General features: G+C 38.0%; 7 protein-coding genes across 12 annotated transcripts; 4 read left to right on the forward strand and 3 right to left on the reverse strand.

The window, feature by feature from the left end:
- Positions 1-4,222: 4,222 nt before the first annotated feature.
- LOC112457131 (NADH dehydrogenase [ubiquinone] iron-sulfur protein 4, mitochondrial) lies at positions 4,223-5,533 on the reverse strand. Its single transcript, XM_025020028.1, has 3 exons — positions 5,391-5,533; positions 4,697-5,017; positions 4,223-4,537 (listed from the first exon to the last, which is right to left on the reverse strand). Exons 1-3 carry the CDS (start codon positions 5,447-5,449, stop codon positions 4,360-4,362), a joined length of 558 nt encoding a protein of 185 aa, XP_024875796.1. The 5' UTR covers positions 5,450-5,533; the 3' UTR covers positions 4,223-4,359.
- A 501-nt stretch (positions 5,534-6,034) lies between these two features.
- Positions 6,035-7,680, forward strand: LOC112457132. 3 transcript variants are annotated; one of them, XM_025020029.1, is made up of 4 exons: positions 6,035-6,205; positions 6,561-6,665; positions 6,743-7,063; positions 7,375-7,680. In XM_025020029.1, exons 1-3 carry the CDS (start codon positions 6,194-6,196, stop codon positions 6,974-6,976), a joined length of 351 nt encoding a protein of 116 aa, XP_024875797.1. In that variant the 5' UTR covers positions 6,035-6,193; the 3' UTR covers positions 6,977-7,063; positions 7,375-7,680. The 3 variants fall into 3 exon arrangements, with proteins under 3 accessions (XP_024875797.1, XP_024875799.1, XP_024875798.1); XM_025020031.1 differs by having other exon boundaries at positions 6,036-6,205; positions 6,794-7,063; XM_025020030.1 differs by having other exon boundaries at positions 6,042-6,205; positions 6,561-6,686; positions 6,794-7,063.
- Positions 7,681-8,109: 429 nt separating this feature from the next.
- On the forward strand, positions 8,110-11,706 carry LOC112457130 (peptidyl-alpha-hydroxyglycine alpha-amidating lyase 2-like). 4 transcript variants are annotated; one of them, XM_025020027.1, is made up of 8 exons: positions 8,110-8,198; positions 8,906-9,082; positions 9,385-9,527; positions 9,801-9,999; positions 10,287-10,479; positions 10,634-10,822; positions 11,143-11,255; positions 11,434-11,706. In XM_025020027.1, exons 2-8 carry the CDS (start codon positions 8,936-8,938, stop codon positions 11,545-11,547), a joined length of 1,098 nt encoding a protein of 365 aa, XP_024875795.1. In that variant the 5' UTR covers positions 8,110-8,198; positions 8,906-8,935; the 3' UTR covers positions 11,548-11,706. The 4 variants fall into 4 exon arrangements, with proteins under 4 accessions (XP_024875795.1, XP_024875793.1, XP_024875794.1 ...); XM_025020025.1 differs by having other exon boundaries at positions 8,168-8,287; positions 8,891-9,082; XM_025020026.1 differs by having other exon boundaries at positions 8,169-8,309.
- A 920-nt stretch (positions 11,707-12,626) lies between these two features.
- On the forward strand, positions 12,627-15,711 carry LOC112457129. Its single transcript, XM_025020023.1, has 5 exons — positions 12,627-12,906; positions 13,300-13,425; positions 13,522-14,585; positions 14,847-15,018; positions 15,245-15,711. Exons 1-5 carry the CDS (start codon positions 12,760-12,762, stop codon positions 15,359-15,361), a joined length of 1,626 nt encoding a protein of 541 aa, XP_024875791.1. The 5' UTR covers positions 12,627-12,759; the 3' UTR covers positions 15,362-15,711.
- A 201-nt stretch (positions 15,712-15,912) lies between these two features.
- On the forward strand, positions 15,913-18,191 carry LOC112457125 (heparin sulfate O-sulfotransferase). The gene is made up of 7 exons (XM_025020019.1): positions 15,913-16,285; positions 16,373-16,599; positions 16,922-17,007; positions 17,085-17,223; positions 17,310-17,407; positions 17,561-17,718; positions 17,848-18,191. The coding sequence occupies exons 1-7, from the start codon at positions 16,171-16,173 to the stop codon at positions 18,057-18,059; spliced, it is 1,035 nt and encodes a 344-aa protein (XP_024875787.1). The 5' UTR covers positions 15,913-16,170; the 3' UTR covers positions 18,060-18,191.
- Positions 18,192-18,226: 35 nt separating this feature from the next.
- On the reverse strand, positions 18,227-19,664 carry LOC112457126 (N-terminal Xaa-Pro-Lys N-methyltransferase 1). Its single transcript, XM_025020020.1, has 4 exons — positions 19,313-19,664; positions 18,838-19,024; positions 18,653-18,761; positions 18,227-18,579 (listed from the first exon to the last, which is right to left on the reverse strand). Exons 1-4 carry the CDS (start codon positions 19,481-19,483, stop codon positions 18,354-18,356), a joined length of 693 nt encoding a protein of 230 aa, XP_024875788.1. The 5' UTR covers positions 19,484-19,664; the 3' UTR covers positions 18,227-18,353.
- Positions 19,665-19,824: 160 nt separating this feature from the next.
- On the reverse strand, positions 19,825-24,164 carry LOC112457127 (nuclear cap-binding protein subunit 1). Its single transcript, XM_025020021.1, has 11 exons — positions 24,125-24,164; positions 22,920-23,388; positions 22,338-22,832; positions 22,083-22,254; positions 21,770-21,975; positions 21,547-21,650; positions 21,060-21,295; positions 20,798-20,976; positions 20,416-20,671; positions 20,161-20,274; positions 19,825-20,078 (listed from the first exon to the last, which is right to left on the reverse strand). The coding sequence occupies exons 1-11, from the start codon at positions 24,162-24,164 to the stop codon at positions 19,965-19,967; spliced, it is 2,385 nt and encodes a 794-aa protein (XP_024875789.1). The 3' UTR covers positions 19,825-19,964.
- Positions 24,165-26,419: the final 2,255 nt, after the last annotated feature.

The raw sequence follows: 26,419 nt of genomic DNA on the forward strand, positions 1-26,419 counted from the left end.
CCTCCCCTTAATTTAATCAGCGATTAACTTATCAAGTAATCTATCTGTAAAATTTTGTTAATTAATCGACTTATCGAATATAATGTCTATAATATTTTTAACATAGAATTAATAATAATTTTATGATGTTTAATACATGAAAAAAAAATTAAATAACGAATTATATGATACACTGAAATTTTTGCTGTGAGCCATTCTAATTAACTTAGTCGGCAATAATTAACTAGTGATGCTCATATAATTTTAATTTTTCGTTTAAAAAAGATTAAAATGCGGAATGAGAAGGATTAAATTAGAGACGAATTATATTAGGAATTTTGTTGCAAATAATTTTTTATGATTCTGTTAGTTAAATTAATCGTCGATTAAGTTAATTGGAATTTGGTCGAAAATCGCTTGCAGGTATATTTTCATGCGATCTCGATGACTATTTGGAAAATAATCACGAAAAGTTGGAAGAAAGTACATTCGTGAATCTCGAAATGTTACGTGTAAAATTGTATTCGTATCAAATGAAAGAATCATAAGAATCAATGGACAGAACATCCACGCGTACCCCTCGGATATCTGCGCTGCGGCGGACGGCGACTCGCGATTGCGTAGAATTAATTAGGCCAGCGTAGCGTTTCATTGCGACGTATTGCTGTATCCGACGTTAATCAGACCGTAGCACTTTTGGCGAGCTTAACAATTTTATTCGCGCGAGAAAGACAGGAGAGGAAAAGGAAGCAAATGCAGGAATGTTATATCTTCGTTTTTTTTTTCTGGGGAGAAAGGAATCTGGCGATTCGGAGGTTCGGCAAATTTGCGGAGATTCGCCGAACGGCTCCGGGATCCTCGGGAGCTGGTTTTCACGAGGCATATATACACGATAAAAACATACGTCAATTACAAATTATATATACACACATGCGGGAGAGAGCGCGCGTGCGAGCGAAAAAAAAAAGGAAAATCCGATGTAGTCGAAATGCAGTTTTAATAACGGCGTTCTGTCTTAATAGCGACAAATAATTATCTAAATAGGAGGAAGAAAAAAATGCCATTGCGTGCTTGCAAATTCTTATTAATTTCACGCGATAAAGTGCGACTCTCGCCCCGTATGTGACCCGCATACGCGCTTGTACATATATAATATATACATAGGTAGAACAGAACGAGAAAAACTGCGAGATATGTCCGGTCGCGGAACAACAGAACAGACCGGACGTATATCAGCCGCGTCTCCTACGGCGAACCGTACAATCATGCGGGGGTGGCTTCGCCCTGGTGCAGGAGAGATCATGCCCCGCATATTAGAACCCTACGACTAGCCTTTTCGATATCGCGCCTCCGTGTGCGCGGATGAATAATCGCGTTACGCTCAAGCCTGCATATACTCACATACTCACTAACATATATACATACATGTATATATTAACGTATATATATATATATATTAAGTCATTCGATAAGTAATATATTGTATTTACTTTGTTTATATTAGATGTATTCTAACATGGCGAAATAGAGTTGCAAAATTAGTTTCAAAGTAGCAGACAAAGTGTAGTAAAACCATGTATTATATTTTGTATTAAATTAAATTAATAGAATTTGTTCTTCAAAATCTTAAAAAAAAAATGTAACATATTGCTTTTCGAACGACTAATATATATTTTATATATATACACATATATAATATATACATATTTATATATAATATGTGTATATATATTATACATGTGTATGTAAAACATACCACACGCATATGACAATTATTATACATGTATAAATATATACATATGCATATAAAGTGAGATGGCGGTTTGTATCGCTGTTACAATATCGCTATAGTAGTTTTTAGGATCAAGGGTGCGAGAGAGAAAGAGAGGATTCGCAGGGAATGGAAGTTTTGCTATGTGTGTTTTTTCTCGAATCGGTTCCTCCCTCGCTTACTTCCTGCTTGAGATCGAGAACCCCGGTCGTTTTGATCAGGGGGATGACCTTCGCCTGCCGCGCCGAGCTCCAAAATCGCGATGAGACAAGGGGATGATCTCTCTGTCGCAAGTTACGTTATAGACAAATTGTATATTCAGATAATATAATTGCACAGGGCAAATTACATAGGGTATATACATATAAGCCGTTAGTGTCTTTAAAAGTATCTGATGATTGGGACGCGTAAGCGCGAGGTCTCTCTGGGGGGAAAAAGTGAGGAAAAGCTGCTCGATAAAGCGGCTGCTTCGAAACATTGAAACGTTATTTATATTAGATACACACCCGTTGTTAATCCGTTGCTCTCGATCGCAGGTTCCCGATGTCGTCTTCGAGGAATAGTGTTAGGCGAATCTAAAGGAAGGACCGGGATTTACGTGCGCGAACTTGGACTTTTCATCTTCGACATATAGAAACTGATAGTTTCAAAATTCTTGCTGAAGCTCTTTGTAATATTTTCCGATTTCTATGCAAAAGCCTCGATGCTCGAGAGGGCAATCGGGAGAAAGGCTAATTTCTAACGCCTTAATCGGAATTATATTTTGTTAAAAAAAATTCGATACAAAAAAAAGTAGTTAAATAGGATTAATATGTAACTATTTGTATAATCATCGTACTCATAAATTATAATTATATATCTATAACGATTGTAATTAAATGAAAAACGAGAGAATTTTCCACACCAATTCGTTTTGATTCGAATATTTTCCGCGTGAATAAAAAAGAGAATAAAAAAAAATATTCCGCGTGAAAGAAACTCAATAAAAATAAATTGTTTCACGAAAGGCATGATAGAAAAAAAAATCCGCACGAGGCGAACTTAACTACACGTCGGACTTATATTGAGCTTAATGAACCTAAAATATCTTAGCTAATAATATCGACGACGATATCGTGGTTTCGCATTAAAACAATGTCTCTTACTCGCGCTTCGTGAAAGAACAGAGTGACCATTGCTCTTCACTGCAAAAAAAAAATTGAGTGAATTAGAGGAAATTCAGCTGAGAATTCGATTCTCTAAATTAGTGATTTAGAATTAAATTTCTCCAAATGAATCTCATTGACGATATTTCCTCTAATTTACCCTACTTTTCGCAGGGCAAAATATTTGAGGGGGGAAGATTAACAGATGCCGTTTTACACGATTTAAACGGTGTATAAATGTTTCTCTTGGAGATTCTCTCCGCTTTAACAGCAACAACTTGTTTTTCCCTTATAATTTTTCTCTTGCCGCCCTATACTTTTCTATGCGATAATAACATCGTAGGCCATTTCTCATATTCCGCTCTCATGAGATACGATTGCGCACGTTTTTTCCTTCGCTTTACATCTTAATTATAAATAATTGAGGGTTCGTTTGCAGCAACGGCCTCGGTCAACTAATATACAGCAATTTCCTGTTCCTTTCCAGATTACGACAATGTTTCGATATAAAAGCGATCGCCGATAATAGTGAGGAAATTCCGAAAAATTTTTACGTAAAGTATCTTGGCGATTGATATTCGAATATAATCTCTTTTGCGCTTCGTCTGCGAAATTAAGCAAGAGAGAGATTGTATCATCCTCTTATTCATTATCCTGATATACCTACATCTAAAGTATAATTCGTCGCCGGTTTTTCAACTTCTAACGTTGACTATTGCTGCGTCAATGCATACTAAACACTGAGCATTTTTTTCTTCAATTTTTATGTCCAGCACAATTGGCTGGAAGGAACGGTGATAATTGCAATATGTCCTTTTAGATAGAGAAGGAAGACTTAGTTGACCATAGCGAGAATGCAAAATCAGAATGCATCGATGCAACGGGCTCGAAGGGAGATTCGCATTTTTCGATGCGATACCGAGACGTTTTAACATGATCTTCGATAATTTTAGGTCAGTCTTGAATTCGAATGCGTACTGTACGATACTTCTCATTTCGCTCCGCCTGACTCGAAGGCGCGCAAACTCGTCAATACACAACGTTGTTAACAATATTGTAGTATATAATTATAAATAATAATACAAAACGAAATATAATTAGAAATGTTAAAATGTTATCGGGCTGTTGTTGTATTCGCTGAAACATGTGTCACCGTTTCCGCCCATGATCTTCCTCAATACTCAAATAATCGTGTAGATTCCCGCGATATTACTTATATTAACCAGAAACAAAAATGTAACATACATGCCAAAATGTAAATAAATTTATTTCATGTATTCAAGCAGTGAGGAGTAGGCAAGAAAGATACGTCAAATTTAAACCGAAATACATTGCACTAAATATATATATACATTTATTTGCTTTATGATACATATTTATCTCAAGATTGTTTTATGACTATTATTACCGCATGCACTCGTCGTGTACAAAATTACGAGTGATTAGCTTGAAGGAGTTTACGGATTACTTGGTCGAAACTCTGGTACGTTTATTCCAGGAGAAATTACTCCCGTAACTACGAGGTTTCGGCTGATTAACATTCGGCTTTTGCACATAGTACTCCCATCCCATCTTCTCGCAGTGCGCGATTGCCTCCTCCTTTGTCGCAAAATCTACTTTGATATTTGACATGGGATCTCCACTGCGCAGAAATACATAAATATTATCATAATAATATTTAATACCTAATGTATAAATATTATACATTACGCATCGCTATACAATCTGTCACCGTTAAGTGGCTCAAATATACTCTGACTTGTATAACTTTTACATACGTATATAAAACAGTAACAATCACCTAGAGGTCCATCCCATCAATGGATTCTCCCAGCGTTCGCGCGTATCAAAGTCCATTTGCCAAAAGTGAATGTTATTTGTTCCTGATTGCATGGCGCTCTTGGCAGGTTGATAAATCCGTACTCTGCGCGTCTTGATATGCTCCTCGGGAACACCGGATACGTAACCAACGTCCTCCTCGGTTACGGTAATTGTGCTCTTTAAGGCTTGCAGATATTTGGCCTTCTCTGGCGTCTGTATCATCTCCTGGAAATTCTTGCGCTGCGCCAAGTCAGGTTTTTTCTCTACGTCTGAGGCTTTGCTTGAAAATAACCTGCTCAATCTATGTACAGAGTTTCTTTAGAACTTGCGAATCGTAAGCTTATCTTTTAAAGAATACCTTACAAGCTAACGTAGGGTGCCTAGTTATTGCATTCTAATTTCAACGCAAAATTTAGAAACACAACAATTCAGAGATGGGCTATCATCGATTCTCCGAAATTTAAAAATTGATTACAATTCGTTTTATTGCGTTACACGTCAAGAAATCCTTAGAAAGTCACAACTTTAATATATATTGTACACCAAAACGGCAATTAGTACGATTTAACGCAGACCCAACAGATCTGTTATGTAAAATTTCGAGGTTATGTTCCATATATTTCTTTTATCATTTTAATCATTCATTATTTAAAAAAATTAATAAAGCAAGGTACCCAGGACTGCTCTTGCTAATTCCACTCGCACACTGTTGCAGTAAGGCGCGGGACGCCATTCCGTTCGCAAAAATACAACAAATAACAAATCGGACGCGAAACAGCTGATCGCACGGAAATGTTTTTGGAACGTTGTCGGCAAACCTAGTTCGCTTCGCGGCCGATACGCGGCACAACGGAATTTCGGCGGGATTTTTCGAAACTGCACGCTGCACGCAGCTCATCGTACATCAACATGTATTGACAATATATAAAAAACATTTCTTCTAAAGAAAAATTCTAAGAGATTCGACGAAGTCTGATACACATCTTTTTGGAAATTAATCTTAAGTTTTTAAGCAGCAACTAGATATATATACTTCTTTCACAATTAAATTCTCGTATCCTTCTCTGATTTTCGTACAATGTATTTGTTTGCAATATCTTTATTTTTCTTATTTCGCTTTTTCTTATTATTTCGGAATATCGGTGTGTCATTTTTAGCTTCTTACCGAGAGATCGCATCATCCGTGCGTCAGAAGCGCTCGATCGATCGCCGCGGGATGAGAGAAAGAGAAAGAGAGGGAAAGAGAGGGACTGAGCAGCCCTTAACGGTGTCGGCGAGCACCAAACGGACGTACGCATGCCCCGATGTCCTTCCCTCTTCCCTCAGGAACTGCATATCGCGTAGGGATAATGCGAGTGACACCGCGGCGAGCAAATGCAGCTCGCGTGCATGGGCTCGCCACCCTCTACGTATTTTTCGCATGTAATCCGGAATCGAGGATAGAGTTCATTGTTCTACACGAGACGCAGAGGCAGAGATGAGGGAAAATGTAAGTGTGCGTGAACGTGTACGAAAATAAACAATTACCTAGTCATCTCGGTATCCGCCGTGATGTCGCAGCGGCAAACGTTGCAAAATGCTCATTCGTCCAAGGGACAGCTAACTGAGGGATGAAAAGCTTTATTTATTTGTTTGCAAATATTGTAAATCGGTAAATTTGGAATTGAGAGAATTGTAAATCAAATTCTCTAAAAAAAAAGGCAATAAATTTTGGCAAACATTAATAAAACTTAAAATTTATTAAACTGTTAAAGTGTAATATCTTGTTTTTGGAATGAAAAACATGTTGATTAACTTTATATAGATTTCATGTACAGCGTAAATTATATGCCGTTCTTTTTCAGGACAGAACTGCGTTATGTTTTTTATTGATACTCGCTCTGTGTACGAGGGTATATTCGGCGAACGCCCGGCACATAATTACCAAGAGAAATTACAGTGACCAAAGTGTAAGGGGCTATTTAGCGGAGGTAGACGATTAAACACAAGTGTTTTATATTATTTAATTAAAAACGATTATTTGTAGAATGAAAGATTTACTCGCGAATTTAAAACAGCGAATTCTGACGTTTCTCAGAGGATTTGCTGGTGGAACGAGGTATGCAAGGAAGAATTTCATAGTAAGTTCCGATGTCGTTGCCCGAGGTGGTCCTATTGCCGTGCACCAGGAAGATATTACGACGCGCACTGCAGCATGACACGCACCGGCTACATATGGACCCAACCGGAAACGTCGTTAAGTCTCGAAATCGATAAATAAACGATGCTACGAAATGCCAACCCTGTAAAGAAAGAAATGAATTAGAAAGAATCGATAAGAATCCGTTTCATAAAGCCGCAAAATAAGGTAAGTTGAATATAATCATTTTTTTAAATCAGTAGCATGCATTTTCTTGTTGCCAACAACTTTTGTCGTTCTGCAATGTTAAATAATTATCTTAATTTAATTAATTAATTAAATCTTAATTAAATAATTCAGTTAATTTATTTCAAAGTCAATTATTTTCTATTTTATTTAATTACGTCCAACATTTAATTATGCTGGAAACGACAAGAAGTGTCGAAATATTTTTAAACGATCGCTTATTTCCAATGGTACAATTTTACAAAAATAAATTCTTTTCAACTAATATTAACTGATCCGGTTTTTTTTTACAGGGATGGCAATACGAGAGAAATCAAACATCTCCCGTTTAAAATCAAAATCGGCGCTCGTAAGAGTTTCGCAGATTTATTCACCGGTTAAGACATGACACGATTGTTCCAAAGGTAATTTTCTATTAGCAGCTTTGTTTAGGGCATAGACGGGAATATTGTATAATGTTCAAAGGATGATATTCAGAAGACATTTGGAGGAGCAATTTGTATTAGGGCATCGACGAACATTTACGCTGCCAAGAATTTATAATTGCTATGTTATATAAACTCGTTGTGATCACTATTAATAAAACTTTAATGGAGTAATTTGTGAATAATCCACTTATTGTCCCACAGATTCATTTTACATACTTTGACGTATTACTTTGACGTTAAAGCGAAATTTTGCTTTCATTTTTCGTAATCCAAAATTTCGTTAACAACCATTTAATATCCCTTCATTCATAATTTCATTTATAAAAATATGACTCGAATATATCGAAATGATGTTAAAATTAATTACTACAGATTCTAGTTTCCGTTTAATTTAAATCTATCGCACATAGCGTTATGTACGTGCATGCCTGGACCAAACAATACAGATTGCAGAGAGTTATTGATTGCTCTGCGAATAGAGAAAAACTATGACGTCAATGGTTTCCAGGATACGATCGCCCGGCGTTCCTACCCGCTTTCCTAGGGCAGTAACCAGGACACCTGCGCGCAAATATCGACCCGGCGCCCACCTGTCTGATTGTACCGGCGAATTCTTCCTCACGATTCTGGAGTAGACGCAGTTGATTTCCAACGATAGCTGGCGCAACAGCTGTTTCTCACCAATCAGCGTAATTCAACCTGTTATTTTCTGTTTTTCGATGTAATTGCAACTGCTCGTTTCCTGTATACTTCCCAGGACACATCCATTCAAGTCAAAGTTGAGTAATCGCTACCGTCGGGTAAACTACGCAATAAATTTCCAACAAGCAATTAAACAGAAATCTATTGTTAGTTATATCACATCACAAAATAATTAGCAGAAATAATGATTATTAATTTCTTATCACTGGCGTTGCGTTATTCTGTTTATCAAAAGATCCCAATTATTTCCCACTTTATCTTAATGCATTCTCGTTCTCAACCCCATCACGTTACGTTATTAATGTTGTGTATTAATTAACGTTACCCTGTTACGTTATTAATTTTTAAAGATTTTATAATCCCTTTTATACTGGCGATGTTACACGAGTTTTCGTGTTACACACATTTCGATCTATGATTTAATTTTATAATAAAACAATTCTTTAGGTTTGTATCTCTTCCTCTCTCCTCATTAATGTAATCGAATTTGTCATCGAACTCGCCGCTGTATCCCAAGTATCTTGAATTCTTTTGTTTATATTATGTTGGATGATCAATCACTTCCTACAGTTCCTAACGTACTTGTTGCATTAATCTCCCCTGATGGAGCTATATTCCCAAGTTGTAATTTAAATTCGACAAGCGCTTGCGCGTACTATTGATTCATTCAACTCCTCGGTTTGGATCCCGTCAGCTGCGAAATTTATGGACGAGTAGAGAAACAATGGCGGATGGAGGAAACCGATTCCCTCGAGTTCTCTCGGTGCTCGCAATAGTGATATTTAGAGGCGTTACGTCCAATATCGACAATGGAAACTTCGACGATGGAAATAACTTCGATGAATTCGAAATTCCTTACCGACGCTTTCACGTATGTATATATCCAAATAAACTAATTTATATTTGACATCACATCTTGATACATTGCTACGTCGCAATAATGAAATAATGTTCACGCATGCGGAAATTTTAAAAATTATAATTAGCACATGTTTACTTCAGTCGTTACTAATCCGTATAATTTCGTAAAATGATATTCGAGGATTTATTATAAGACATTATATCTCCAACATTGCCCTGAAAATCATGTTTTAACAATGTTATAATAACATAATAATCCTGTCTTGTCATGTGCATATATTTACCATTATTCTTGTTGTCGTTATTATGCAGGATCAGTCCCACACGCCGTTGCATCCCGTTGAAAATCATTTCTGGCAAAGTCCCAAAAATCTTGGCGAGGTTTCCGGTGTCGCGGTGGACCCGATGGGGAATCTCGTGATTTTTCACCGCGGAGATAGAACATGGAATTACGAGTAAGTCATCAATAAATTAGCAAATAAAAATTAAAGGCATAACAATTAAAATTCATACTTTCTAAAAAAACGATTGCTGAATTATTTAAATGTATGCACTCTCTTTATAACTTTTATAATTAAAAAATGAGAATTACAATTAACTTTGAGATAATTTTTGTCCAATTCATTTTAATATCTCAATATAACTTTTACTTTATGGAAAATCTAGCTGTATCTCCCTGATCAATTACATATTCAATTTTTTTTTATTTATAACGTGTTAATTTTTAGCACTTTCAACGAGGATGTAGAGTACCAAAAAAAATACAGAGGTCCCATTCGTGATAACACAGTATTAACGCTGGATCCGAAAACCGGCGATATTATAAGTGGTTGGGGAAATCAGACGTTTTATTTACCGCATGGAATCCACGTCGATCCCTTTGGAAATATATGGTTGACTGATATTGCTCTCCATCAAGTATTCAAGGTATGTAGAGAAATCCACATCAAAGCATATTTCAAGACACAAATGAGATCTTGCCGTCAAATCTTGGCCGATAAATCTTACACATGAAATGTTGCGCTGTAATTATAAAAAACGTCTTATTGTTAGATCACAAATATGTTTTCATTGTTAATAAATGATGGATATGCACATGTATTAAAATTATATTGACAAGTCAAGTAACTGAGAAGTCAATAAGAAGCTATAATGTTACAATCATAGTTGTTTTTTTTTAATATTAGAGGCTAATATCTGTATAAATTATATAGTATTCGGCTTCTGGCGTCCCTCAACTGATTCTCGGTCAAAGATTCGAGCCTGGAAGCGACATAGAACATTTCTGCCAGCCAACCTCGGTTGCGGTTTTACCGGGTGGCGAGATCGTTGTCGCTGACGGATATTGCAACAATAGATTAGTACTGTTTGATAAAAGAGGCAACCCCAAGTACACTATTGACGAAAGTACGTTTAATATCGTTAATAGTAATGTACGGCCTTCTTAAATTTTTGCTTGTACCAATCCTTAAATGGTATAAAAGACATATTCTCTTCCCTTGTAAAAGTATACTTTCGACACATATTTTTGTGTTTAAATAATATTAATTCGCTGTTTTAGGATGGATTACTTTGAGAATCCCGCATGCCCTGACAGTCTTGCCAAATAGACAAGTATGTGTCGCTGATCGCGAAAATTGGAGAATTGTGTGTCTGGACGTGACGTATTCCGGATTTAGTCAAAATGTGGAACCCCCCTATTCGATTCGTCATCGGCAATTTGGCCGAATATTTGGAATTGTGTCGTACCGTAAGTAATTCACAATGATTGCAATTTTTTGTATAAATATATTATCGTATTAAAATCAACATTTTCAATATGTCAAAATCCTCGCACTATATCATAATATAAAACCTAATTTATATCGATACTAAATTGATATTAAATTAAATCAGGCAACAAAATAAAAAAAAAGAAATGTAATTTATTAGAAATAAAAAATCAACAATATTATAATCATACTTCTATTTTCTCGATACTTTTAATTATTTGCTAATGTAATTTTTTAAATGATAAAATAAAAAGAAAGGGAGATAAATATCTTTATTATATTATGTCGATAATTTTAGATGGTTTCATTTACGCTGTTAACGGCGTGACATCTAGAAATATACCGATTCAGGGTTTCACCATCGATTCCATGAATCAGAACGTAACCGGATATTGGAGTCCTGAATCCTCAGTAAGTATTACATTTTATATTTTCGATGATGTGATAATTGCTATCACTCTCATTATAGATTTATGATACATTTGAGAATCAAAATGACCAATTTCGCATTTGAGTACTGATACTCAAAATTATTTTAATATTTTACTATTTTTTTTTTAATAAAAAGAATATTGTACTTTTTCCCCAGTCTTTCAAGACGCCCCACGCCATCGCTGTGTGTCCGTACGGTAAGGCCCTTTACGTGTCAGAAATTGGACCAAACAAAATATGGAAGTTCGACCTAGTGAGCAAATCCAACTAACGCAGAACTGTTAAACAACCAGTATTACAGCTGAAATCTGTCGTCTGACGCCATTTATATAATTCTGGAGATAAAGCATGGGAACCAAATTTGTGAAAAGCACAATGAAATACAATTTTTCTCTTCCACTACCTCAGCATATCACGAAGTGTGAAAAAATGTTAAAAAAAAATATTTTTTTATTCACTCGCCTTCTAATTTAACGACTGTTAACTAATCTATCAACGTTTTAATATCTTGGAACGTTTGTCCAGTTCAAAGAATTGACAGAGCGTTATAAATATTAACGCTTTTCACAATGTTGTATATTTAGTATTAGTTTTTCTGTTTATACCTGCATATGTACCTCAGGATATTACATGATAATTGATAAAGCAATAGCACATCCTATTTTTGTATCTATGTAAAAATTAAAAGAGAATTTTAGTATCATCTTAGAACGTTTATACAGGAAGCATTGAAAATAAAAGTAGACTAACGACCATTTTCTACCAATGCAGATTAACTAATTTAATCTCAATTTAACTTGTTTATCTTTTTTTTTTAATTCCAATGTTTCAATTTCTATCAATGTAGAATATTGCAGATTAACTTTAATCTCGGTTTAACTTACTTTTTATCTTCTTCTAGTTCTGAGAATTAGAAAAAAATTAAAAGTAAGTTAAAGCTAAGTTAATCTACATTGAAAATGGACAAAGTTACAAATTCTGAACAAAAATTTCTACTGTAATAAAAACGTAAAATTACCATGAAGTAAATGCGATGATCCACTTGGATTATGAAAAATAAAGGTGACTTAAGCAGGTGTCGAAGCAGCTTTTTGGAATATTTACTTTAAACTTTTCCGAAACCTGGACTCTTGGTCTAGTCCTGTAACATAACCATGGTGTGTATAATTGTTGCGCCGATAAATAAATTTCAAAAATATATACATACATGTACGTTTATTCAGCATTCAGTGAAATTATCTGATGCGCTCAAGTGATTCAAGTGTCTCACCGCGTTATATTTTCTCACGTATCATGTATCATGACCTTGCTCACCTTGCTCCTCTTCACTCCTCTTGGAGAAAAGTCTGGCGCCTTTTCTCCATTGACGACTAGTCGACTGAAACTCTGGCAGCACTGCTGACTGCTGCACTACGTGAGAATCCCGCACGCCACGGCGCCACACGCCACACAATCGCGGAACGAATTTGTTAATTGTTACAAAATGGCGGGCGACAAGATTGTTGACTGCACGCAGAACGGTAACGGCGAGAAAATAAGCGAGAATGGTGACCTGAGCCTCAGCCTGAACCTGGAGGACGATTTCGTCGAGTCGATCGAATACGTTCCCTGTCCCGAATTTCAATTCTCGGTAAGCTCTGAATTTCCGCTACATATCTCCCTCCGTTGTCTCTCGATTCGTGTCTCGTCAACGTTTTTCGTGTGAATTTTGCGACCTCGCGGCCGATAACCGCGACGTCGCATGTGATTTTGCGGTAGAGAAAGTTATATCGAACCATTTACATTTGTACTTATCCGTAAATCATTTTCCTACTCGACGAGTTTATTGACTTAATTACTTACGACTTGGTTAACCGTTAAGGCGATCCTGTTATGAACCTGTTAACTTCATTATTATAAAATTATTATATTTTTGTCGACAATAGATTGATCAAATTTAAATCTTTGTGTTATTTCGTGGCTTTTCTCTCGTCTCAATAAGTCACGTATGTATATGACGTGTAATTTTTTTATTTATTTACAGACAACAGCATGTTATATTTGTAACGGATATTATGGGCCGTGCTTCGAAGAACCAGTCTGCGCGACGTGTCACGCATTTCTGTTCCCGAATGACGTCGATCTGCTCCAAGTACCAATTTTCAGCGAGGTAAGATAAATACAAATTTATTTTGAACGCGTTAATACTCACGCATTATTAATAGATATTGATACTAATGCTCGTGTATTTGCTTTCTGAAAACAGAAGACGGACGATGAAGATTCGGGAAACGACGAGCCGACCGATTACTACGAGAGGAGAACTAGCCAGCAGCAGCAAAATTCACCGCAGAGCGTCAACCCCAATATCCCAAACGTGCAGCAGAACCCGCTCAATCATAACGCGAACGTTTCGCGCAGATGTTACGCGCTGTATCAAAACGCGGCGGCCCCCCAGTGCAATTATCACGCGCCGCAGAACAATTCGAGTAACAATTCCGTCGACAAGTGCGTGGCGGCGTTCGCGCGGAACGTGCCGGCGCCGCGCGACGCGAGTCTCGACCTGCAGAGTATGGTATGCCGAACGAGGGGCGACTGCCATCAGAACTGCGCCAACAGGAATGACAAAAACGCGCAGGACAGAATGGAGGAGAATATACGCCGGAGTACGCCGGAAATGTTTGCGCTAGGTCACGACGGTCAGAACAATGAACCCGGGCACAACGCCGCGCAGTATCATTGGGATTACAGGGTGTACGAGGACGCGGATGAACCGTCGCGGCCGTACAATCTGTCGGAGCGGCTGGAGATACTGTCGAATCACAAACACATTGAACACGAGCCCATCAACGAGCCTGGTTTGGTGGAAAGATTGCCGCCTGAGGTCCTGCTCGCCATCTTCTCGCATCTCGACGACATCAGCCTATGGTCGGCGGCGAACGTCTGTCGACGATGGTGCGGCCTGCTGTCGACGCACGTCACTCAGCTACAATGGCGGCAGCACGTGAAATTACGCTGGCCTCTGTACAAGCCTATCGGCTGCGTCAAGAACTGGTACAAGGTGTACGATTATTTGGCCTCCTCGGCACCGTGTCGTACTTGTCTGGCGCAGACCTCCCTGCGATCGAGGCCTCCCAGAATGGAGGAGAACTCTTGGCGGAGGAACAGGTTACGCAGCGAGCTCAAAAGTTTGAGAATCGATCCGCCTGAAGGTATCGAGGCGATGCCTCTCGATCATATGTGCTGCCACTGGCAAGCTACTATCACGGGACCAGTGGGAAGTCCGTACGAGGGAGGATTGTTTTATCTGTATCTACAAGTTCCATTCAGGTACACATCAAAAGAAACTTACTACACGCATCATAAGATTCTACCTTTTTTTCAGTTAATAGAATTTTGGAAAAAAAAATCTGTTAAAATTCAATTATAAAAGTGATCTCAAAAACTAAAGACTTGACAGAATGACTGGAACTTCATTTTCAAATCAATTACTTTTTACAGAACTTTGGATATTCATGAGCGCAAGAAAGAAACAACTCTTGCTGTGCATTATATATTATCAATTTTCTATATAACGTATATTTCTTACAGCTATCCCATGTGTCCACCCGTAGTGAGGTTTCTAACGAAAATACTTCACCCGAACGTGTCGAGACACGGAGATGTTGGAATAGACTCGATACATCATAATTGGTCATTAGCTCTCACGATATCCAAAGTCCTTATCAGTGTACAAAGTCTGCTTACGGATCCGTATTGCCAAGTAAGTATCATCATTTTGGAGAATCGGTCTATTCAATAAAAATATTTTGAAACATTTAGTTATTTATTCCAATTTGAAAACTTTTAATCAATATCTATAAATCGATGCTATATATATATATATATATATATATGTATATATATATTAATGTATATTGATACATTTATCAAGACCAGTAATAAATGTGTTTGGATTGTTGCTGACGTGCGATGACTGTTGTGAACAGGTGTGCATGGAGCCAGAACTAGGAGAGATGTATATGAACGACCGCGAGAAGTTCGAGGAGGTGGCGAGAGCATGGACGTGGAGGTACGCGATGCACGATGTCGTAACGCCGATCTAGTGCCCGGGGATGTATAAATTATCGCAATTAATCTGTGTAATTAATATAAACCTAGATATTAATTAGCACATAGATATATTATGTAAGCTATTTAATGAATTGATAATGAGATTTGTGATACATTGTGCTAAACAAGAAAAAGGGAAGCTCTAATCGAGGACGACTGTGTATTTATAGGAATTATTTGTTAATTACGATCGTGTACTAGCGAAATCAGAATCGGAACCTTTTTTACCCCAAAGTTCACTATAAAATGTATACATTAATATTCTCAACGTTGTTGATTCAATCGTTGCGTCCCCCATAAAATCGCAAATTATATACCAGTAATATATAATTGTAATATATAATTTATTATATTTCAAATTTTATTTCCTTTCATTATATATTTATTATACTTCAAGACCGAGTCGTTTATTGTACTTCAAGAATTTTATTCTGTAATTAGTAATTACGGCAAGACAAACGAGTCGCAAGAATACCAACCGTAACCATGCTTGCTTCGAGGGTGTGAAGGTGTGATCGCACTGATTGCAGGTATGTTTTCGCAGATAATTTTCTAACCTAAAAAGTTACGCCTTGCTGCGGCACGCACACGGTACATACATCACGGAGCTCGTCAGCCGAACGTTGACGTATAAAAGCTGGCGTGCGGTTTATAAAGAAGGGGCCGATATTCGGGAAAGGAAAAAGGATACCACGCCTGAGCGCCTGGCGTACATTTCGAGTTCTCGCGGCTCGGCTTCGGACACGGCACCCTCGCGGGCGGCCGATGCGGGTGATAGGTATGGTTTGAGCGGCGACGTAAGATGATCCTGAGGAACTTGCCGTTCACGCAATGGGTCCTGATCCTGTTCCTCATCTTCATAATAGTCTATCAGCAAGTGCGATTGAACGACGTGGAGGAGAGCTGCAGGTCGCTCCGTACGTGGTTCAGATCTAACCTCGAAACACCAGTCCCGATTCTGCTCGCGATACAAATCGCGGGAATAACACGGATTTCCTTTGCAGATGATGCCGTCGTGCGGATCGACGCTAGGAACGACGACAGGCGCGTCGAGGCGCGAGGAGGTAGCGAGGATGATCTGGAGGACGTCGTTATGATATACAACAGAGTGCCCAAGACAGCGTCCACCAGTTTCATGGGATTAGTTTACGATTTGTGCAAGCAGAACAAATATCATGTGCTGCACATTAACGTGACGAATAACATGCACACCCTTACTTTTGCTAACCAGGTGTGTTATACATTAAAGGAGATTCGTGTAGCTTAGTTATAGCCAGTTATAGTAGTTATAGTTATAGTTAGTTATAGCCTATGATCTTTCACATTAGAATCTTGTTTAAGAAGCATAATTGCTTCTCGAAATATCTTACTGTAGTGTAAGATACACGACAGTACATACATTACATGATAGAGCAGTATAAAAATATGTCTAAAGCAAGAAAATAAGTCTGCATCTTAGTTTCTATTTGCTACGTGTTTCCTTCTTTCTTTGTAAAAGCTTAGATACATGTATCTTATAATGAATTTTATCACTAACGTAAAGATATATGCAGGTTCAATTTGCAAATAACATATCAAACTGGAATAGTATAAAGCCAGCGTTTTACCATGGACACATGGCGTTTTTAAATTTTGGAAAGTAGGTACAGCAAGGTTTACACCTTTTCCACAAAACAAATGTTTATTCGTTTTACTTAACATATTTTTATTTTCCAGATTTGGTACTAAACGTATGCCTTTGTACATAAATTTACTAAGAAAACCTTTAGACAGATTTATATCATATTATTACTTCTTAAGATACGGGGATAATTTTAGACCCCATGTTATAAGGAAGAAACATGGAGATACAAAGGTTTGTGCATTTATCCGCAAAAAATATATGTGAAAGTATATATGAATATAAAGAATAAATTTGTCTAATCGTTTAATTATGTCTAGACATTTGACGAGTGTATAAATATTGGACAACCTGACTGTGATCCTAATAACATGTGGCTACAGATTCCATTTTTTTGTGGCCACGATCCAGCTTGTTGGTAAATTCTTTTCTTTACACGTAATTCTCTTCTAACGTAATTGGAAATAAAACATTTTGAACAAATCTTTCATCTAGATTTTATATTTCCTGACTACACATCAAGATATGTAGTAATTATTATCAATTTATCATTGTGATTTATCTTTTGCAGGGAAATTGGTAACAGCTGGGCGTTGGAGGAAGCCAAACGGAATTTACAAAAGTATTACTTCCTGGTCGGAGTGACGGAGGAGTTAAACGAATTCGTAGAGGTATTGGAGATTGTACTACCACGGTTTTTCAAAGGGGCATACAACGTTTTTTTACATAGTAGGTATTCGTGAGAACAATTATTTATCCTCTTCGAGAGGTATATAATACTTGGCAATATATTTCCTTTATTGCATTATCACTGTTAAAACAATATCGGAATATATCGATGCTTTTCTTCGATTTCAGATAATAAGTCACACTTACGACAAACCACGCAAAAACTCAATCCGTTATCTGAAACAATAGACAAGATCCAGCAATCGGTTGTGTGGAAGATGGAAAATGAATTCTATAATTTTGCTTTGGAGCATTTCCATGCTGTGAAAAGGCGACTCATAAATGCTTCCCCTCAAGATGCAAATCAACGTTTTATGTATGAAAAGATACGGCCAAAGTAAAACTACTTTTTTACATAGAACTTTACTCGCTGAGTAATGCAACCGTCGACTGCAAAATGTGTATTTATTGTAATTATGAACAAAAATGATTTTTGTATAAAATGAATTTATAGAGTTAATATTTTATTTCTATACACTATATAGCGCTTTTTTTTTCGAAATCCTTTTTCTTGAAAAAATTACACTTAGGAAACTAACATATTTTTGAGAAAATACAAATTAAATAAAATAATTTAGACCTCTAAGAATATACAGTATTCAGATATTTAGTTTTGTATATTGCGCGTTATTGGTTTACTGATTTCTTGATCTAAGGGCAAACATATAAACTGGATATAAGCCGCGTGGGAATTTAGTCTGTTGTTGTTCCTTGATGCAAATAAGATCGGCCTTTTCGAATAAAGACCGCAAAGTATTCAACGGTCTCGTTACGGAAGAATCTTCCTTGTCAGTTTCTATTTTATTTGAGGTTGTGACATTTTCTTTCACCACTAGTACACCGTTATCTTTCAAGCCCAATCTGCAAATCCAAATTACAAGGTGAGAAACGGTCCTTCGTGCTTCCTCTACGATAGAACGAAAATCAAACTTACGAGCACTTTCTAAAAAATTCTATCAAATCGTCGTCTTCTAAATGTCCCAATACCCATTGACACCATATAAGATCGTACTTCTTTGCCGTAGGGCAGAAATTTTGCAATCCTTAAAAGAGACGAGCATATTTATACATATCTGTTACACCAAATCTCTCAATCTCTTGTAGACAAAATATATTTACCAATAGGATAATATTGGTTGATTCTCGACGAACAGTTTTCCAAGGAGATCTTTGCTACTTCTAGAAACTTTGGATTTTGTTCAACGAGGTCTATGTGTTTAAAAAATTTCAATAATAAGTTCTTCGTAATTCTACCAATACCAGCACCGCAGTCAAGAGCAAACGCTTTGGAAGGTGGATTTTCTAACTAAAACAGAACAATTTTTTTTAGATACATTATTTCTTCAAAACTTTTGTCTGAACTGTTAAATGATAAGATGCTTCATGCAAAATTAAGAGCGAGAGAGACATGCTATCGATTTCTCTATTAACATATTTCACAGCCACTTCCAAATTAAAAAAGAACATTGGATATTCAATCTCACAAAAGTCACACATATGTTATTCACTTAATTAATTTACTTTTTATCGAACATGCAAAAATGTAAAGAGATTTACGAAATGCACTGATAGGTTAGATTATAACAATATGTACCTCGAAGAGAGATTTTAAGAAGAGCGTAGAGCCTTTTATGTCAGTCTGCGAGATAAATCCAAAGCCGCCCAGCATCCCGTTCACCGTGGGCGGGATGCGGTCCCAATATTTCGCGGCGGCGGTGTAAAATTCGCCCTGACACACGTTCGCGACATGCTGCGGCTCTTGCATTTTCGCACACTGTGATTTTCGCTAATTAGTCCGTTTACCCTACGTTTCCTTCACAAGGTTCCCGTCATCCTTCCCACGATTGACCGGATTGACATAAAAACGTGTTTGGAACACGTGATAAAAACTATGATTTTTGAGCAACGACTCGGCGTTTTGACTTGAAAAGAGAATTCGACATAAATATTCGATACGAAACGACTGCGATTCTATCGACGCGTCGAAATATCGATATAATTTAAAAGTATTTTAGAATTCCGAAGAGTTTTTAAGGTCCGCAAAATTTTAACTTTTAAAAATTGGCAGTGTCAGGACGAGGACAGTATCAGATGAGATGAAACAAATAAAAACTCTAAAATGTACTTTATTGTAACTTACAATTAACTTATTAACTTAAATGTACTTTGATGCAGCTTATACTTAGCTTGCTAACTTATAAACGTACTCTGATATAAATACATTATTTATATATGTATATCTTATTTTATGCTCGTAGAGAAACAAATTGATGAAACACGTCCAAAATATGAGGATCCAAGTCTGGAGTGAAGAGTAAAGTTTCCAGCGTCGAAGAATATTTTTGTACTTGCTCTTGATGCTGTAAAGTAGAATAAACGTCCTCCAATTACCCGCGTAAGCATTGAATATTATTACATAATAATAATCAATTTGTAACTCACAGATAAGAAAACTTGTTGCAATCTTCCTACAGTCCATTTATACCAATGCGTGTTATAGTCAATTCCATCTGTGTCGCAGCGTACTAAATGTTCCGATAGGATCATTATAAAACGCTAAAATGAACAAATTAATATATCGCTTACAATGTCATATAAAAGTCTTACATAAAACAATTTTAGAAATTCTTTTCCATGAAGAAAAAAAATGACATTCGTGGATTTACTTTTAATACAAGTGATGTGCTTTTTTTATACCTGAAATATAATGAGGAATAAATTTTTCTGATCTGCTTGCGCAGCTTCCAACTTTTCCTCCATTCGTTCTACCACATCCTCCGATGGTCTTTCTCTATTTCTCTCTTTATTAGTATCCTCCTCGTCCGAAGAGGAACCTGACCTACTTTCCGCTCTTCTCAGTTTCTCCCTCGCCTCCGTCAATTCCGTGCTCAATTTCGTCACATGCTTGTTCATTTTACGTATTGTCAAGTGCAGTATTTCCCAAATATATAATCTGGAAAAATGACAATTTCTTATGTTACTATTCTCTCCAATATGTACCGGGAATTGTGTTGATATTTTGAAATAAAATGAATAAATTAAATATTTTATCAAGATGCAAAACAGCAGTAAAACGAACTTTGTAAACTCAGATGCCATCTCTTTGGAAAATATCCAGTTGGCGATAGCGCTGCATTCAATAATACCAGTTTTTAAAAACTTGTCTGTTAGCACTACCATCATTTGGTAATGATTCTTCCACAACGCGTACATGTTTCTCAATATACATATCTGCGCTTCTTCCGTTTCAGCGAGCACCTGTGTTCGAGAAATATTCATAATGTGAGGAGCACACATGTATATGCATCCAAATTGTACAGAAAATTGTAACGTTCATCTACCTTGAAAACATAATGAAACTTTACTATAGCCGCAAAACTATGACTGAAACTTTTCGAACCAAGGTTTAGTAAAGTTTGTACAAAGACGTCGATTTTCAACGGATTGTAATTATTCGTCTCTTCGTTTTCTCTGGGACCAGGTAATGTATTTAATACATTTAATGCTTCTTCCGGCGTACATTTACGTCTTATAGAAACCACCAATTCATGTGCTGCTGATGTACCAGGGAGTGAACCTGAAATAGTTTGATAATGTATTGATACTGTTACATATTAATAATGTTATGAATATTTTTTGTTCAATAGTTTTGCTATGTCTTATATTAATGATTCAAATAAAAAAAGTTTTCATTCATACTTAATCGTGGTTAAAAATAATAGATATTACACCCTCTTATATCAAAATATCCAAACAAAGTTATAGCACATATATCTCGTTAAGTCGCAAAGCAGTAATAATTAAAGTTCTATTTCACTATATACTTACTGGCACCTTCAGATGAATATTTGTAGACGGGCTCGGGAACTGCTGGAATCAAGTCTACGTACGAGTCTGGCATCATATCTCGAATCCTCTGATAATATGACAATCTAAAAATGTGAAAGTTTCGTACGTTATTTCAACTTCTTATTTTAATAATTGGAGATAGATTAATCTATTTAAATATATGTACACGCACACACATAGTAAAAAACAGACTTATACTGACCTCAAAGCTTTAAGCAAGACCTCTCGTATAAATTTTGGTCTTGGATGTTCTACATCACGTTGCAAGCAAGAATCCCAATCTTCCCACGACCAACGGAATTGGAAATTGCTTAAATGGTACGCAAACCACCAGACGAAACGATCGAAGGCAGTAGCCGCCATACTGTCTATACGACGAAACAGAATCTCGGTGGCTTGCGCTAGTACCTACATAGTAATACAATTTAAATGTTATTTCTATCGTACTCTACTTTAATTATATAAATAACAATACGGTATTGAATTTTCGAACGTGTAATTTATAATGTTAATACCTGTGGCATGGTTGAAGGCTGCAATTTGCAGAGCTCTATCAAAATTGACCCATAACTGATCTCTAAATGTTTTGGAGTGGGCAGTCTAAACAATTCACCAAATATCACTTCAACAATACAATAGTCTAAAGGGATTTTGGCTTTGAATGGGAAGTTCAGCAGTTGTGCAGCACTGTGAAATAAAAATAATTAATATTATTACATGTAATTTGGAATAGCGACAGCAACAAATTTTTTTTAATATATATATATTACCAATCCTTTCTCTCAAAATAATAATTATTGATGATCTGCCGTAAGTGCTCTTCTATCAGGAATCGCTCAATGGCGTGACTTCCTGGCAATAATGGCCCTTCAGCAGGACAATCCGTATAATCAAACATACGAAAGACGACGGTGGGCAACGGATAGGAATAAGATTCATGGTGTGGAGGCGGTATCAAAGGTGGTAAATTATGTTGCAACGCTTCACACAGAATCGAATCAAATGCCAGATAGGGGCGTGGAATATGCTTCTCGGCCCAATTATCCTGCCTCAGTTTGCGAACTTGCGCCCACAAGCAATCTAAATACTCTTCCTGCGGATGAGGCGTGTCACTCGACCATACTCTCAACGCTGGCTGATGTTTCTTGCTTCGTTTATTCAAAAATATCTCTATCGTAACCATTAGATGGTCTAATTCTTGTTCCTTTTTCTCATATAATTCTCTGCCAACCCACGGCAGCGTCGATAGAACGGCATAAACATACCTGTAAATTATTACACATATAATTATTAAATTTTAATTTACGTAATTCATACAACAAACTCCATGTAGATAAAGGTTTCTCACATACCAATCACGTCTCACTTGCGGTACTCCATCCTCGTTTGCAGCATCCAGCATATTGTCAAACAACTGCATCAACGATCCGCATGATAAAACATGGCAATTTACCAAATCAGCTAGAAATCTAAGCGAATACCTAGCCACATCCCATTTGCACGCTTTTAAAGAATCCTTGAAATTTTTCACCATATAATCAACAAATTCTCCACCAAAATTGAAATTTTTCGCGTTCAATAGCCCGACGAGAGTGGTGTAAATTGTGCATTTTTCTGGCATCTTAATAGCGCAGTCCGTTAAAATTCGAAGAATCTTGCTACGAAATAAACCCAGATCGGCTTCCAATACGGAAGCCAAACCTTCCAAGTTGCTTTCCAGAGATGACGTTGACTTCTCTCCAACGCGGAGGATGAGAGATTCAAGACGATCTTCAATCTCTTGATTCTCCGAAACCCTCCTGCGCTTCTTATATACTCGATCTAAGAAAGGAATAAACATGTGTAATGAATAAACACATGTAATTTTATAAATGTAATAAGTATAAAGGTTTATTTGTACAAGCACTGTATTGATAAAGATTTTTATGATAAGAAAATATATAATACATAATAAAAATATAATCTATCAACACTATGTACATATGTTAACAATTTATAATTCAATTAAATGTATGTCAAACGTTAGCCAGATGCAGATTTATAATATTTAAACATTATTTAAATATTATTTCAACAGAGATATTAAAGTATTATTTTTTTTAACACTTTTCCAATTTTGTATTTTCCAAATTTTTTAGATTATACATATAAGAAAGATATATTTAAAAAATATGTATCTTACATGATAGATTAAAAATCTAATACCAAAAACTTTTTTTGCTTTTTGTACTTCTAAAAAAGGTGTGTATATATATGTATATATTGTATATATGTATGTATGTATATATATATATGTATATATATATGTATATATATATATATATATATCTGTGTGTGTGTGTGTGTGTGTGTGTGTGTGTGTAAACGCGCGCGCTTACACATGTGTCAGAAATAAAAAGTACAGACATCGTCAAGTAATTGAACTCGAATTAAATTTTAAAAAAGACGATATGAAAATAAGAGACGTTCATATTAACGCAGCTCTCTACTCGAACGTCACAAATAATCGGTGAATCGCGGCGTCAGGAAGACGACGATAACTTTGAACCTCGCTCACCATAGCCATCATCTTCCTCGTGTACTCTTCTACGGCTCATTTTTCGCGATACAGCCGACGGCTCTCGAAAGTCGTACTCGCGATCGTTACTCCCGCACTTGTCGCGCTTTCTTCAATTCGGAGTAATTCGCGAAATTTCACACGCATCAAATTCTAACCCCCCGTTACGCCGAACCGACAATCGAGCATCGAGACGATAAAGACGAGGATGGCATGACGCCATTGACGATTGACGATCGCGTTCAACCGAAAAAGCCATTTTCCAGGAGCAAAAATTCCAGGGGAAAAAGTAATCGCCGATCAAAGTCCCCAGGAAGCGGACTCTCTTATTGGACGTCGGACGTTGTCTGTTACGAGCAAACTGTGAACTCGTCTTAAGTCTGGTCATAGGCAACTTCAATCTGCTTAATTTTTTTATCTTTTTCTAGTTTTAAGTATTAGAAAAAGATAAAAAGTAAAGGCCATTGCACGTAACAAAGTTTTAGTCATAATCGTAAGGCCGTAAGAAAATAGACCAATCACACTCGATTATTCTTCGAGCTCAAGGAGAATAATCGACTGTGATTGGTCTATTTTCTTACGGTCTTACGATTATGACTTAAAACTTTGTTACGTGCAATGGCCTTAAGTTAAACAGAGATTAAAGTTATAATCTTTTATATTGGTAGAGAAATGAACATGAATATAAGATCGGACTGTGAACTCCGACCAAGGTTCGCTCGGGCGAAAATTCGCGTCGCCGCGCCGCCTGAAGCACGCGCCGGAAGAGGATCGACCAATCGCGCGACGCGCTCCGATCTATCTGATCGCAGCAACATGGCGTCTCTCGCATTGGACACGGACGCATCGGACGAGCTCGGATCGCGGTAATCCGATTTTCTCGCTCGACACCCTTCCGCGAGGAACCGAGCGACGCGTTTCGCGATTCTGTCCGTGTGCGCGCGACTCAAGAGGCAATTCCATCTCCGCGATTCCGCCGCGCGTACGCTCGGCACACATCGGAGTCGCGTCCGGACTGTCCGGAGTCGGATAGTTGCGTGTCTACGCCAGTCTATACGTGCGTGTGTCGCGTCGCGTCGCGTCGCGTCGCGTTTGTGTTGTGTTGTATTGTACTCCGCGTGCGTGGGTGCCTGTGTCATCGCGCGCTCCGCGGAGGCGCAGCCACCGTCAACCATCCCGCGACCCCGTCGCCGCCGTCGTCGTCCTCGTCGTCGTATCGTCGCGCGCGACAAGCGTGCAAAACAAACGTGTTCCGCATAACGAGAGCGACGATCGAACTCCGGGGGAGGGTGGGAAAGGTGAAATAACGCCGCGGAAGAAGCGAGAGAGACGGACGTCGGTTTGGCGTTCGGCGTGATCGATATGACACCCGCGTAACACGCGCCCGCGATCATGGGGTATCGCCGTTCCACCCGTGGACCGTCGCCGTCGCTCCTGGCGTAAACACGATGGATCGCGACGATCCGAGGAAGACGGAAGAGTGAGAGCCCGTGGGGCGGCGCGCGCTCCATTCAACGTCATTGCATATCGTCATTATTCGGAGGACGACTCCTCGGGAAAGTAAAGGGGGGGCGGCAAGGTGGAAGAGTGTGCCGCCGCGTCTCCCAAAGAGATCGGACGCTCGCTCGATTGGAGAAGGACATTCTTTAAACGTGCTCGTCGCAGCGAGGTCGTGCTCGAATGCGGAGCGTGCCACGATGGTGATACGGTAAAACGATCTGCCATTTAATACCCCGCCCCCGTAGTCTTCCCGAAACTGAAAGAATGAGACAGAGAGCGTGTGTGTGTGTGTGTGTGTGTGAGAGAGAGAGAACGAGAGAGAGAGAGAGAGAGAGTGAACGAGTGAGGGGGAGGGAGATACACCCTCCTCCCCGCGCGCGGTCGATAGCACTGCACGAGACAAATCGTGTCGCCGATCGACGTGCCGCAGTGCACCGTTGCGATTTTCCTGTCTGCAACCGATACGATACTGCGTCGTTCGGCGTACGTGCAAATATGCGTGTGTACACACACGCACACACGCCGACGTGCGCCTGTATGCATCGGATATTTACCAAACACACAGGACGCGCAGAGATCGCGGGAACGTTATCTCTCGCAGACGCGGAGACTGGTGCAGTGATATCGGCTCGGTGCATGTGATCGCTTTTCCTCCTCCTCCTCCTCCTCCTCTCCGCCCCGTTCATTGTGTCTTTTGTCCGCGCGATCATCGCGGAGGGGCTCCCCCGCGAGCACAGGTGCCCGCGAACGGTTCCGCTAGCTCGCCTAATATTTTGAAAGTCCTCGGTCACGCTC

This window comes from Temnothorax curvispinosus, unplaced genomic scaffold, assembly GCF_003070985.1.
Source record: "Temnothorax curvispinosus isolate PA1 unplaced genomic scaffold, ASM307098v1 QBEX01007522.1, whole genome shotgun sequence".
Lineage (NCBI taxonomy): Eukaryota > Metazoa > Arthropoda > Insecta > Hymenoptera > Formicidae > Temnothorax > Temnothorax curvispinosus.

Bases quoted from the DNA above. Each gene is read 5' to 3' on its own strand.
- LOC112457130 (XM_025020027.1), top strand. From the start codon at position 8,936: ATGGCGGATGGAGGAAACCGATTCCCTCGAGTTCTCTCGGTGCTCGCA. The intron at 9,083-9,384 runs GTATGTATATAT...GTTATTATGCAG, and splicing joins TTCCTTACCGACGCTTTCAC to GATCAGTCCCACACGCCGTT. The intron at 10,823-11,142 runs GTAAGTAATTCA...CGATAATTTTAG, and splicing joins ATTTGGAATTGTGTCGTACC to ATGGTTTCATTTACGCTGTT.
- LOC112457126 (XM_025020020.1), bottom strand. From the start codon at position 19,483: ATGCAAGAGCCGCAGCATGTCGCGAACGTGTGTCAGGGCGAATTTTAC. The intron at 18,762-18,837 runs GTAAATATATTT...GTCTCTTTTAAG, and splicing joins CAACCAATATTATCCTATTG to GATTGCAAAATTTCTGCCCT. The intron at 18,580-18,652 runs GTAAGTTTGATT...TTGGATTTGCAG, and splicing joins GAATTTTTTAGAAAGTGCTC to ATTGGGCTTGAAAGATAACG.
- LOC112457132 (XM_025020029.1), top strand. The intron at 6,666-6,742 runs GTAAGGGGCTAT...GATTATTTGTAG, and splicing joins GAAATTACAGTGACCAAAGT to AATGAAAGATTTACTCGCGA.
- LOC112457131 (XM_025020028.1), bottom strand. From the start codon at position 5,449: ATGGCGTCCCGCGCCTTACTGCAACAGTGTGCGAGTGGAATTAGCAAG. The intron at 5,018-5,390 runs GTACCTTGCTTT...CTCTGTACATAG, and splicing joins ATTAGCAAGAGCAGTCCTGG to ATTGAGCAGGTTATTTTCAA. The intron at 4,538-4,696 runs GTGATTGTTACT...ATTTCTGCGCAG, and splicing joins TTGATGGGATGGACCTCTAG to TGGAGATCCCATGTCAAATA.
- LOC112457129 (XM_025020023.1), top strand. From the start codon at position 12,760: ATGGCGGGCGACAAGATTGTTGACTGCACGCAGAACGGTAACGGCGAG. The intron at 12,907-13,299 runs GTAAGCTCTGAA...ATTTATTTACAG, and splicing joins GTCCCGAATTTCAATTCTCG to ACAACAGCATGTTATATTTG. The intron at 14,586-14,846 runs GTACACATCAAA...TATTTCTTACAG, and splicing joins TATCTACAAGTTCCATTCAG to CTATCCCATGTGTCCACCCG.
- LOC112457127 (XM_025020021.1), bottom strand. From the start codon at position 24,164: ATGAGCCGTAGAAGAGTACACGAGGAAGATGATGGCTATG. The intron at 21,976-22,082 runs GTATTAACATTA...ATTACTATGTAG, and splicing joins AGCCTTCAACCATGCCACAG to GTACTAGCGCAAGCCACCGA. The intron at 21,296-21,546 runs GTAAGTATATAG...AAACTATTTCAG, and splicing joins ATATTCATCTGAAGGTGCCA to GTTCACTCCCTGGTACATCA.
- LOC112457125 (XM_025020019.1), top strand. From the start codon at position 16,171: ATGATCCTGAGGAACTTGCCGTTCACGCAATGGGTCCTGATCCTGTTC. The intron at 16,600-16,921 runs GTGTGTTATACA...AGATATATGCAG, and splicing joins CCCTTACTTTTGCTAACCAG to GTTCAATTTGCAAATAACAT. The intron at 17,224-17,309 runs GTTTGTGCATTT...AATTATGTCTAG, and splicing joins AGAAACATGGAGATACAAAG to ACATTTGACGAGTGTATAAA.